This window comes from Bombus affinis, chromosome 16 (genome assembly GCF_024516045.1).
Source record: "Bombus affinis isolate iyBomAffi1 chromosome 16, iyBomAffi1.2, whole genome shotgun sequence".
NCBI classification, from domain to species: Eukaryota; Metazoa; Arthropoda; class Insecta; order Hymenoptera; family Apidae; genus Bombus; species Bombus affinis.
Window position 1 is genome coordinate 885,882 of NC_066359.1, and position 12,858 is coordinate 898,739.

At 39.5% G+C, this 12,858-nt stretch overlaps 1 protein-coding gene across 2 annotated transcripts in view; it reads right to left on the reverse strand.

Annotated features, from left to right (window-relative positions):
- Positions 1-6,648: 6,648 nt before the first annotated feature.
- Positions 6,649-12,858, reverse strand: part of LOC126925655 (uncharacterized) — a 142,526-nt gene continuing 136,316 nt past the window's right edge. The window contains exons 2-3 of one of the 2 annotated variants that reach the window (XM_050741440.1): positions 7,157-8,261; positions 6,649-7,080 (exon numbers count right to left, since the gene is read on the reverse strand). In XM_050741440.1, coding sequence (XP_050597397.1) covers positions 7,048-7,080; positions 7,157-8,053 — 930 coding nt within the window. In that variant the 5' untranslated portion in view covers positions 8,054-8,261 and the 3' untranslated portion in view covers positions 6,649-7,047. Of the gene's footprint in view, positions 8,262-12,858 lie in introns of both variants that reach the window. The other variant, XM_050741439.1, reaches the window with a different exon arrangement.

Genomic DNA, 12,858 nt, shown 5'->3' on the forward strand with positions numbered 1-12,858 from the left:
TATATAGTGATAGTTTATTTTCTGGTAATAGTTTACGGGTAGAATGTCTACAGTGAGTCAGTACATTTCTTTCTTTTTGAGTCTGATTTGCTCGATTTCTTTATTTATGTGTTGTTTCCAAGCAAATTTGTTTGGATGTAGGTGGTTCGGACAAAGACCTGACTATCTAACTGTTTTGATTTGCTGTACGATATGATGGTTGAGTATGATAAGAGGTGTAGTACCTTTCCACAATATGAATATAGTGAGGTTGCATTTACCCGTATTTATAGTTATTTTCTATTTATTTAGCCGCTCCTCGAGTATTTCGATGTGAGGTTGTAATAATTGAAACGCTATTGTAGGATCATCGTAGGTAGTTAATATAGCTGTGTCATCATCGTGTATCTATAGCGTAAAGAGTGAGCACTAAGGCACTGTCCTGAGGAACGCCACCATTGATGCGAGAATTGGTACAAGATTTCGAAGTATGTATATTGTTGGATTATTTTGAGAAGTGATGTGTGACTGCAAAAATTAATCAACATATTGAAAATATTCCTTACATGAATTGTAATATGAATGGGAGAGTGACACGGCAACCATTTATTTAGTACGAGTGGACGCTGATTTTATTTTCTTTTGTCTAATTAGCGACGGTCAGTTTTTAAGACTTTAATCCGAAATATAATGTACCTTCCTCAGATAGAAATGAATTAAATTAAATAGTTATTACAATGAGGTGATATGTGTTGTCCGTGATAGTTGTAGTTACCGGCTGTAGGTGTCGCTGCTGGGGTACTACTAATTATTCTTCTATTTTGATACGTGGAAGAAAAATCGGATCACGGGCGCCGGGAATCGAACCCGGGTCCCGAACGTTCGAAACCTAAGACGCTAACAACTGCTTTTTTGTTATTTGTTTATTATTACCAGATTTTGTGTATTACATATTTGTATTTTCCATAATAAACGATGAATTCTAGTTGTGGGGTGGTTCAGGCAAAAGTACCGATACGCGACGGTACGACATAGCCATGCAGTATTACATTTTTTTTTTTTTTTTTTTAAGATTACTTTTGTAACTTAAATTTAAGCCGCTCTTGCGCTGTGCTTATGTACGATATTTCTATTTCTGTCCTGAAAGCCTGGTCGCAAAAACAGAACGGCGCTAACAACTGCGCTATCGTATCCGTTCTAGTTAGTGTCGAGTGGCGGTATTTGGCTTGTCGAGTGCCGCCACAACAACAAGAATTATTACATCTTTTAATTTATTGCCTATAACCAACAGAAATCTCAGATAATTGCCAAAAAAGTCTCTCGATAATTGCATTGTCATCATTCCTACCAATGGTGGGAGGTTCTTCTCGGCGCATCACGAAGCTCGGTGGCTCGTCGCGGTCGATTAGTGCAATATGGTCCAATGCCAGATATCACTCAAATAAAGTATGTAGGTATTGATTCCAAAGTGGAATTTTTTTATTTTCGTCGTCTTTTTTACCTTAATGTCCAAATTTTGTACCTTACTTGTGGAAGGTTTAAACTACGACGCGAGGAGATCACCGGTGATCTGTTAATGTCGTGATTTCTTGTGTCTCTTACGTAACACTGCCACAGATGAACAACTATAGGCAAAATTCACTGCAGTAGTACTGACAGTTCTTTGCGAATATTTCGGAAACTGAAACCGAGCAATGGTTACATGCAAAGGTATATGTTGTTCAAAATGTTGATTCCTATAGCATATTAAAAGATTATTGAAGTCGGCGAGAATGGTATGATTCCGAACAATTACGTAAATTTTTAGCTGATGACATATTTATGCCCAATAAATTACCATGTACACTTAACCTCTTAGGTACGGCTGAATTTTGTGCGGGGCTGTTTCTCTGTACAGCAAAGTTTGACGCGAATTACGAGTAAACGATAGAGCACTGCAGTGTGTGACGGATAATACTGCTCTCTACGCAAGTGTCGCGTAAAATAAAAAGAAATTTAAAAAAGGAAGAAAACTTTATTTTTTCCTCGTTTATACACTTAATAATACACTTATAATACACTTCTGAGCTCTAGGCGTGACTGTTCGAGACTGAAGCTCTTACAATTTGACTTTCGGTGGCATCTGCTTCTTCTTTGTTTGTCATCCCCCAATATTCCCACTACCCTGTAGGCGTACGTGACTGTTGCCACACTTCTAGAACATTCGGTGGAAGGACCGTTAGGACATAGATGACTCTTTAGGCACTTCGGCGATATACATTGTCGCCAAGGCCGCCACATCTTTATCTCCATCATCGGTCCATCGGATTCGAAGTATGCCGATCGTGACACCATCCTGCCCGGGATGTGTGTATGTGTGTCCCGATCTCTGACGTGATTTACGTTACACAAGCACATTGGAATGAAATTTTTGGTAATTAAATTATAATTTTTCTTAAAGATATTACGCATATACTTTAACTTTAATAATTTAGTTTAATAATTAATAATACAATCGAGTGCGATATATCTTAAAGCACGGTACGACGCATAAACCCACGTCACAATTTTCACGCTCATAACGCGATAGTGTTTTCTAAATTGATCTTCGCTCTCTATTTTGAAGTGATATTTTGAGGTTGAAAATTCTAAAAAATTATAAGGATATGGTTCAGCAAGTTAAGAAGGGCGTCTAATAATGGTATATTTATTTCAACGGAAAGCAACAATTGATATCTGACACTGGCGTATCAAAAACAAAGACTATATATTCTGTCTGTATATTGTTAATATTGTTATAAAACATTACGAGGACAAAAAAAGTGTGGAGCAAGACAAATGAAACTGATCATTTAGTTCAAACGGTGGGCGAATGAGTCAGTAGAGTGAGCCATTATAGGGTCGCGTCGTAATATAAGATAACATTCGCTAAAGCCATCATAGTGGTGCATCGTACCTAAGAGGTTACATGAGAATTCCCGTATATTGTACGTTGTGCTTTATGGGCAGATAATCTCATAATACATAGAATAACACATAGAATCGTCCGTACATAGAGACGTGCTTGACTCACTAAAAAACCAACTTCGTTGGCTCGTCCCGTGACTCGCGGTTCCGTCACGTGTCACGTAAAATAAAAAGCAGGAGGCTCGAACGAAAAGAAAAAACTAAGATAACAAAAAAAAACGAGAGAATTTATTTCTGAATTTACACTGACTGCGATTTTGTTCTGAGCTCCAGCCGTGACTTTCCAAGACTGCAGCTCTTACAATTTGACTTTCGGTAACATCTGTTTCTTCTTTGTTTGTCATCCCTTAATATCCCCACTACCCTGTAGGCGTACGTGACCGTTGTCACACTTCTAGGACGTTCGGTGGAAGGACCGTTAGGATACAGATGACTCATTAGGCACTTCGGCGATATACATTGTCGCCAAAGCCGCCACATCTCTATCTCCATCATCGGTCCATCGGATTTGAAGTATGCCGGTCGTGACATACCCCCCAGTTTAGATTGATCTTGGTCTTCTAAGATCGTAGTAGAATTGGTTGGATTTGTTTATAAATCGTAATTCCTATCCTGTGAATTTAAGACAACTAACCAAGGGTATTGTTACTAGTGCTAGGGTCAGCATTATCCTGGAAAAAGTACGTTTTCAATCGGTTACCATGTATCTTTTTCTTAATATTGTCGATAGATATAATGTAGTAAGGAGTTTTCACATCATTGATTCTATAGGGTCCTAACCATTCAATGTCCAACTTATCTCTTTTATGGTCATTGTGAATTAAAACAAAGTCTCCTTTCCTAAACACGGTCTGAGTTTTAACAATCTTTCTTTCTTGGTCTCGCTTGTAGCGTTGCTTATTTTGAATAAGTGTTTTGTGAGCTGTTTCCCAATATTTATTTAACTGTTTTTGCCAAAGTGAGTACATATCGTCATAGGTAAATGTGGGGAATTTGGATATTGCGGAAGGTAGGTTCGCTTTTCGCCCAAAAGTCAATTCGAAGGGGGAGAATCCTGTTCCTTCGTGTTTTGCAGTGTTGTATCCTAAACAAATGAAATTAAGTACTTCGTCCCATTCTTTGTCATTGTCGTGTAACGCAGTACGAATTAAATCTTTAACCGAGGCATGTGTTCTTTCGAGGGATCCGTTACTCTGTGGGTGAAATGAAGTTGTTTTGACGTGTTTAATTTTAAAGGCCTCTTCAAATTTCGTCATTAAATCGCTAACAAAATTTTGTCCTTGATCTGTCAGAATCGTCTTTGGTGCCGAAAATATGTAAATATAGTGCTCAATGAGCGCGTTAATTATAGATTCAGTTCGTTGCGTTTTAAGGGGAACAAGGATCAGATATTTCGTAAGTTCGTCGTGAATTGAAAGTATATATTGATTTCCGCGTTTGGTTTTCGTCATCGGTCCTATGATGTCCATAGCGATTTTGTCGTTAGGGTGAAGTGGTGTGTCTGAGATCTGTGGGGACTCTTTGGGTCTGATACGTGTTAGTTTCTCCTTTTGACATGTGTCGCATGTCTTCACGAAGTTTTCTACTCTTTCAAAAAGGCCGGGGATTTTGAACTTATCCTTAATCCGTTGATACGTTTTCTGTATCCCTAAATGTCCTACGGTGTCGTTATGGTTTTCCTTTATTGCTTGTAGTATTTCGCTTTCGTCTAGTTTTAAGATGGGGTTGGGCGCATAAGTAATTTCCTTGTATGTGTCGTTGAAATATATTAGCATGAGTTTAATCTGTGTTTTCTCTAATTCAGTGAAATCGTTATTTCCTATGCCGATTTTTGTTGTATTTTTAAGAATTTTGTAAAGTTTTCTGATCCAAAGTGTCTCGTCGTATTCTCCTAAATCGTTTCGAGTTAATTGGTAAAATGTTTGATCATTCGGTTTAATTTCTAAGAGTTTCGGGTTTTCGTTGTTGTTTTTCCATTCGTTGAATGAATTAGTGTGGTCAATTAATAGGTCGAGATTAACTATTTCGTTGCGAATTACCGCGTGAACCCTAGATAAGGCGTCTGCAGCTGTATTATCCTTACCCTTTGTGTATTCGATTTCATAGTTGTATTCTTCGAGTCTAAGTCTCCAACGAATCAGTCGACTAGAGGGGTCTTTGCAATTGTGTAGCCACTTAAGGGCTTGGTGGTCGGTTCGAATAATGAAGCGTCGTCCTAACAAGTATTGCCTAAGTCTTTTCACGGCCCATACGATGGCCAAGAGTTCCTTTTCTGTCGTGGTATAGTTTCGTTCGGGTGGGTTTAGTGTCCTTGAAATGTAACAGCAAGGATGACCGTCTTGTGACAGTATTGCTCCTAGTCCTTCGTTACTTGCGTCGGTGGTTAGGGTAAAGGTTTTGTTAAAGTCCGGATAAGCTAGTATTGGGGAATTACAAAGTTTGTCCTTTAAAGTATCAAAGCTAGTCTGGTGTTTGTCAGTCCAATGGAATGGTGTGTCCTTTTTTGTTAAGTCTGTAAGGCTTTTCGCGATTTTAGAAAAATTCCGAATAAATTTGCGGTAATAACCTGCTAAACCTAAGAATGATTTAACGTCCGTGGCATTGCGGGGTAATCGAAAGTTTTTTACAGCGTCTAATTTCTTGGAGTTTGGTTTAACTCCTTCGGCTGAAACTACGTGACCTAAGTATTCTAGTTCCGGTTTTACGAATTCGCACTTATCCGGTTGCAATTTAAGTCCTAATTCTCTGAGTCTCTGAAATACTATCGCGAGGTTTTCATTATGTTCTTGAATTGTTTTTCCGAATATCACTATGTCGTCCAAATAAACAAGGCAATATTTTCCTACAAGTCCAGTTAAGGCTCTGTCCATTAATCTTTGAAAAGTAGCGGGTGCGTTTTTAAGACCGAATGGCATTCGATTGAACTGAAAGTGGCCTTGCGGTGTCGAAAAAGCGGTATATTTTTTGGATTTCTCGTTCATTGGAATTTGATGAAATCCTGAGGATAAATCAAGCGCCGAAAAGAACTTCGCGTTTCCTAGTTGTGTCAAAATGTCGTCTATGTCAGGTAAAGGATAAGCGTCTTGTTCCGTGAGTTCATTTATTTTCCTAAAATCAATGACTATCCTCCATTTCTGTTTTCCTGAGGCGTCTAATTTTTTCGGAACTACCCATACCGGAGAGTTATAAGGGGAATCTGATTCTTCTATAATATTTTTCTTTAACATGTCTCCTATTTGTCGCGAAATTTCGTCTCGATGACATTCCGGTGGTCTATACGATCGTGTGTTAATGATTTTATCTTTGGTTAATGAAATTGTGTGCTGGGTTAAATTAGTACAGGGCAAAAGCTCGGTTTCTAAATTAAAGATGTCAACGTAGTGGAGAATAATCTTTTCTATGGATTCGCGGATTGGCTTTTCAATGTGATCTGTTCTCACTAGGCTTTTTAGTTTTGATACGTTGGAAACATCATGGGAATTTTGAATATTATTAGAAATTTCAATGTTTTGCTCACCAGTGTTGATAAAACATACTTTAGTTGGTTTGCCTTCCAGATAGATTGTTTGAACTCTGTTTTCTCCAGGAGTTAATTGTATTGGTTTCTGAAATAAAATGGTTTTGTCATTTAGTCGGATTCTGTCATTGGATATTGAATAGTTATACTTCTCTAAACATGGTAGCCCAATGATTCCGTCTTCGATGATTGGGAAGTTATCCGGTACTATGTGAAAGATGTGGTCTTGTCCAAAAATTCGTTTCGTTACGTATTCGTTCGTTTCGTATTTGTCTCGTCCCATAGAAAATTTTTGTCTAGGCCCTATTTGTATCGCGTTGACAGTTTTGTTACGTTTCACTAGGTTTATCCCTGCTCCTGTGTCGACCAGAAATACTCGCTCTGTGGTTCGGGTTGACAAAGGTATTGTGAGTAATCTTCCTGTGGTGATGTTGACTCGTATGTTTCGCGCGGTTCGTCTATACTCTGGTTCGATGTTACTTCTCGTGTTTCGTCCCTTTCTTGGACTGCTTGAATTCTTGCGGGTGGTCGGTCGTATTGGCTCGGTTGTAGAAAATTTTGGCATTTGTTGGCCATGTGTCCCAGCTTTCCGCATTTGAAACACTTCATTTGCGCGCGTTCAGCGGGTGGCCTATTCTCTACTCGGTCAAATGTGGTAGGTTTCTGAGCTACTAGTGCGTTAGGCGATCTAGATAGTGTATTAGATCGTCTTACCTGCATTGATTGATTGTTGAGGCGATTACTAGCGGAAGGCAAGCGACTACTTGACCAATTGGCTTGCCGTTCTTCTCGTGAATAGCGTTCTAAGTCGGCTGCTTTCTTTTCAGCTTCTTCAAGATTCACGGGTTCGATGATTAATAATGTTCGGCCTATGTCGCGCCTGAGTCCCTTTAGGTACACACGGACAATCTTCTTTGTAGTTTCTTCGATCATTAGCTTGCGTAGAAGTGGTTGTGGGTACTCGTTGGTTACTGCGTACAGTAAACGGTTGAGTATTCTTCTGAACCGAATATTAAAACTCTGCACTGATTCTTCCCGTCCCTGTCTCAACTCTTTTAATTGTTCCCGATATTCTTCCGAAGTCACTTGAGCTGCCACATTGTTCCTCAGTGCGTTGTACAGATCACTGTAGCACTCAATGGGGATGTTGCGGATACTTTGAGCTGCTTTTCCTACTATTTTTTCTACCTTTATTGCTTTTAGCAATAAATCTTGCTCCATGCAACGGTCTTTCATACTGCTCACTTCTTTGATAAATTCTTCCACACCTACATCATCGTCTCCGTTGAGCATTGGAATACAACGTATTGCATCCTTAACTCGCAGAGTGGAAAGAGCGGGTGGAAAATAGCCTCTTTCTTCAACCTCGGGTTGTTCGGTGTCGATGTGCGCAGGTGGGATGCCTGGAATCGTTAACCCGGTCGGTTCGCGTGCCCTAACCGTACTCCCGGTGCGATTAATCGCTGTCGATTCACTTTCGTTGCCTTCAGTAATGATGGAACCAGAATCATCGGTCGCAAGGGATCCGAACCCAGTCCGTAGCTCTGCGACGGTTCTCCTAATATTTCCGATTTCTGCTACCCAGCGTCTATTTGTTTCGTCACTTTGCATAGAAAACGTAACATATCCTCTTGTAAACGGGCAATACTCTCTTGCTGTTTTTGAATGCTATCCAATATTGTTCGCAACGTTGGATCCGTTGAGGTAGAAGTTTGAGATTCGTTTGTCTTAGACATCTTCCTGCTTTCGGACGAAGATGAGTCTTGGCTACTGAAGCTAGATTTTCTTTCACGGTAACGTACGAAGGAATCCAGTTTACCTTCCTTTGTCAGTTCACTCGGTTCGTGATAGTTACTTCGTTGTTGCGGATGACCGTAGTCCCAAATAATTCTATCTTCCGTAGATGATGAATGTCTTTTGGTTTCCGAACAAACACTTTTCACTATCCTGGCAGGATCGCCAAAAATGTCACGTAAAATAAAAAGCAGGAGGCTCGAACGAAAAGAAAAAATTAAGATAACAAAAAAAACGAGAGAATTTATTTCTGAATTTACACTGACTGCGATTTTGTTCTGAGCTCCAGCCGTGACTTTCCAAGACTGCAGCTCTTACAATTTGACTTTCGGTAACATCTGTTTCTTCTTTGTTTGTCATCCCTTAATATCCCCACTACCCTGTAGGCGTACGTGACCGTTGTCACACTTCTAGGACGTTCGGTGGAAGGACCGTTAGGATACAGATGACTCATTAGGCACTTCGGCGATATACATTGTCGCCAAGGCCGCCACATCTCTATCTCCATCATCGGTCCATCGGATTTGAAGTATGCCGGTCGTGACACACGCATGGTCTACATGTACTGCATATAGCTTAGGAATAGGATTTTATATGTGGAAACTGTACGTTATATTTCGTTTATAACGTTGGAAATACGACACTTTTAAAAAAGTAGAGTTCTAGAAAACTCAGAATGATTTTCTTTCTCTTCAAGAGCCAGTACGATATGGATATCTAACGCAAACTACATACACAGGTTGTCCGATTTTAACTTTTAAATGCGAATTACTAGTAAACTGCTTGCCGTGTAAGAAAAATGTTGAGATAGGAATTTAATAGTTTCGCGGATGTAATTTGTTTTTCTTGTAAATAGACACATACGGGACATATGCAGGTCACATGTGTTTTCTTAAATGGAATCATATAACTTTTAATGCGCTAATGGTTCGTCGCGACATTTTCTATAAAAAATTATTAATCAATTCGTGTCGAATTTGGTTTGCAGGTATTTCAATTTTTATTTTGTAAAATATGAAGTGGTATGTCGTGATAGGCGTAGAAGGAATGCTCAGATGTTTCAACAAGAAAAAGCGTTTATTAACTTAGTAACAACTGACGTCCAATAACAACTAACAACAAACAACAATTAACAATTAGCAACGCTTGGTAACGATCAATGCTTGTGTCACGTAAAATAAGAAAGAAATTTAAAGGAAAGAAGAAAACTTTATTTTTTCCTCGTTTATACACTTCTGAACTCTAGCCGTGGCCGTTCGAGACTGAGGCTCTTACAATATTTTCTTACTTTCGGTGACATCTGTTTCTTCTTTTGTTTTTCATCCTTCATTATCCCCACTACCCTGTAGGCGTACGTGACTGTTGATACGCTTCTAGAACATTTGGTGGAAGGACCGTTAGGACATAGATGAACCCTCAGGTACTCCGGCAATATACATTGTCGCCAAGGTCGCCATGTGTAATGTTCAAGTATCGGCTGTCTGGAGAATGTTTAGAAGTGGTCGCCTAAGGTGACGTCAGGGCAAAAGAGTTTAGGGTTACACTTGACGCTGGTTATAGGAAGTCGAGCGCTCGTTTCGCGTAATCCTTCGCACTTCGCAGCTCGAGGCAGACTGAATCTCTTTGATTCAAAAGCCACGCCGATTCTTTTCTTTGTTGGCCATCGATATCGCGCGCGTTTGTAGAAGTCCGCGACGACTGCTGCGTGTGCGGTCTCCCGAAAATTCGGCGAAGGAGTCGTAGGGATATCGATGACACCTAAGGCTTGTCGGCATAGCGCTTTTAAGATAAAGCGCTTTGTGCCGCAAAACCGTTGGAAATTTCCGAGGTCGAGTGCCGCCACAAATATATCGTTTAAAGTACAAGAGAAGACGTAAGGCACGATCTTCATATTTGTTTTCCTTGTTCTTTATACAATACATTTTACAAAATGAAAGTGTTACTTTTTACCAACAATCTCTCTAGTCAAGTTGTTCAAAGAAACTTTAATTTGTGGCGGCATCGACCACGGAACTTTCCAATGGCTTCGCGGTACAAAGAGCTATGCCGCCAAAGCGCAATACCGACATGCCCAATGTACCATCGATATCCCTACGTTTCTTTCGCCGAATTCTTGGAAGAACGCATACACGGCGACCGCCGTGGTACATCTAATAAACGCGTGTGTAGTAGGGATATCGAAGGGCAACAAAGGAAAGACTCCGTGGTTTCGAACAAAAGAATCAGTCAGTCTATCTCAAGCTGCGAAGTACGAAAGGTTTCGTAATAAGCAAACCCGTTCACAAAAACCTTGATTGTTATTTTTTCTTCTTAATTGTTAATCGTTTGATCGTTGACTGAAATTGTTGCTTCTTTACTTGTTATTAAACTTTTTGTTAGCAAATCAAGTGTAACTTTTCGTATGCACTCTTTCCAACCACCTCTATTCTCATAATAGAAATAGGGGATTAATCAGTTCGTGGCGTCGATTGTTTAATCGTAACGAGAATTTACGACTCTCGTTGACGCGCTATCTCGCGATCGCGTCTCTCCGCGAACGGTTGAAACAGAAAGTTAAAATATCTACTGAATGAATAATTTTTCAATATGTATAGGATATTCATTTTTTATAAGAAATGTCAAAACGAATCAACGCATTAAAAATTGTATAATTCTATTTAAGAAAACGCACGTTACCTTCATATCGCCACTCCTGCTCGGACAACCGAGGAGGACGGACGTGTCTAGACGGTCGTCCTCTCCAGGTGTAAGTGAATAGTGAAAAAGTGCTTCAAAGTAATAGTGCTGCAAAGTGATAGTGAGGAGGAAATAAAATAACAATGCAGATACCAACTATAAACATAGCAACAAAAGGTGAAACATATTATATAAAAACCAAACAAATTAACATTGAGACAGAAGAAACAAAAGAGCATCGGGGACAGGAAGATAGCAATTCAGAACATGAAAGATACTACCAGGACGAAAGCTGGAAGCCAGCGAAGGCTAGCAAAAAACGCAAAACAACCACAGACATAAGTGCCATAGAAAACCCAGTTACAGAAAAGCAGCGATGGCTGCAAGAATTACCATTAAGTAACTCCTTCAACTCACTAACGGAAGAAATAGACGCTGACCCCGTAAATAAAACCACTATCCAAACAAATCATATCACAAAACCACCACCAATCTTTGTTGAGGCCCAAATAATAGACCCGCTCATCGATCTACTAAATAATCTAGATGAGAAAAACAACTACACAATAAAGCAAACAAAATTGGATCAAGTAAAAATACAAACAAACACACCAGAAACATTTAGGAAAGTTATAAAAGCATTAAAAGAAAAAAATGCTATCTACCACACGTATCAGCTTAAAACTGAAAGGAGCTATAAAATTGTCATAAGAGGATTGCATCCTAAAACCAACATACATAAACTAAGCGATGAGTTAGCTAAAATTGAACATCAAACAAGAACAATAAAAAATATAACAAGATTCGACACAAAGCAACCACTACCACTATTCTTAATAGAACTTGAACCCAGAATCAATAACAAGGAAATATATGATATCAAACAAATACTAAACACAATAGTAACAGTCGAACCACCACGACGTAAAAAAGATATACCTCAATGCATGCGGTGTCAACAATACGGACACACCAAAAACTATTGTAACAGAAGCCCAGCTTGCGTCAAGTGCGCAAAAAATCACTTAACTGTACACTGCCCATATTCAGGAAAAATAGAAAAAGTTAAATGCTTCAACTGTAACGGAAACCACCCAGCCAGCTATAAAGGATGTGAAGTAAGAAAACAACTACAACGTAAACTGTTCCCGCCCCTACGAAGCAGGACAAGCACTAACACACAAGCCCATCAGGACAGCACAAAACCTGAAATATTACCAAATACAGAGCAAGCAATAAACACCAAACCTATCAGCACCAACACCATTGGTGGTCTAAGCTATGCTCAAGTAACCAGCCAACCAACACACACACACAACCAATACCACAGCAATAGTAACAATGACACTGCAGAAATCAAAGAACTGCTCAAACAATCTATAAAGAACACCGAAATGCTAACCAGAATGATAAGCGAACAAAACGCAGTACTCAAACAGCAAACCCAACAAATCACAGTCATGCTACAACTAATTACAAACGTGCTAAGCAAAAAACAAAAACGGACACTCTAAAAATAGCAGCCTGGAACTCAAACGGCCTACAACAACGGGCCCTCGAAACTAAAACATTCATATACAATAATAATATAGACATACTACTTGTCTCAGAAACACACTTCACTACAAAAAGCTACTTGAAAATACCATACTACACCATATATGATACCAAACACCCCTCAGGAAAAGCTCACGGAGGGACAGCAGTGATAGTCAGAAACGATATCAAACATTATCTACACAGCCAAGTTAACAAAGAATATTTACAAGCAACCACTGTTACAGTTCAAACTAGCAGCAACTACTTCCAGTTGTCAGCAGTATATGTGCCTCCGCGACACAAAATAACAACACAAATGTGGGAAGAATACTTCCAGGACCTAGGGGACAAGTACATCGCAGCGGGAGATTACAACTCAAAGCACACGCTTTGGGGGTCAAGAAACA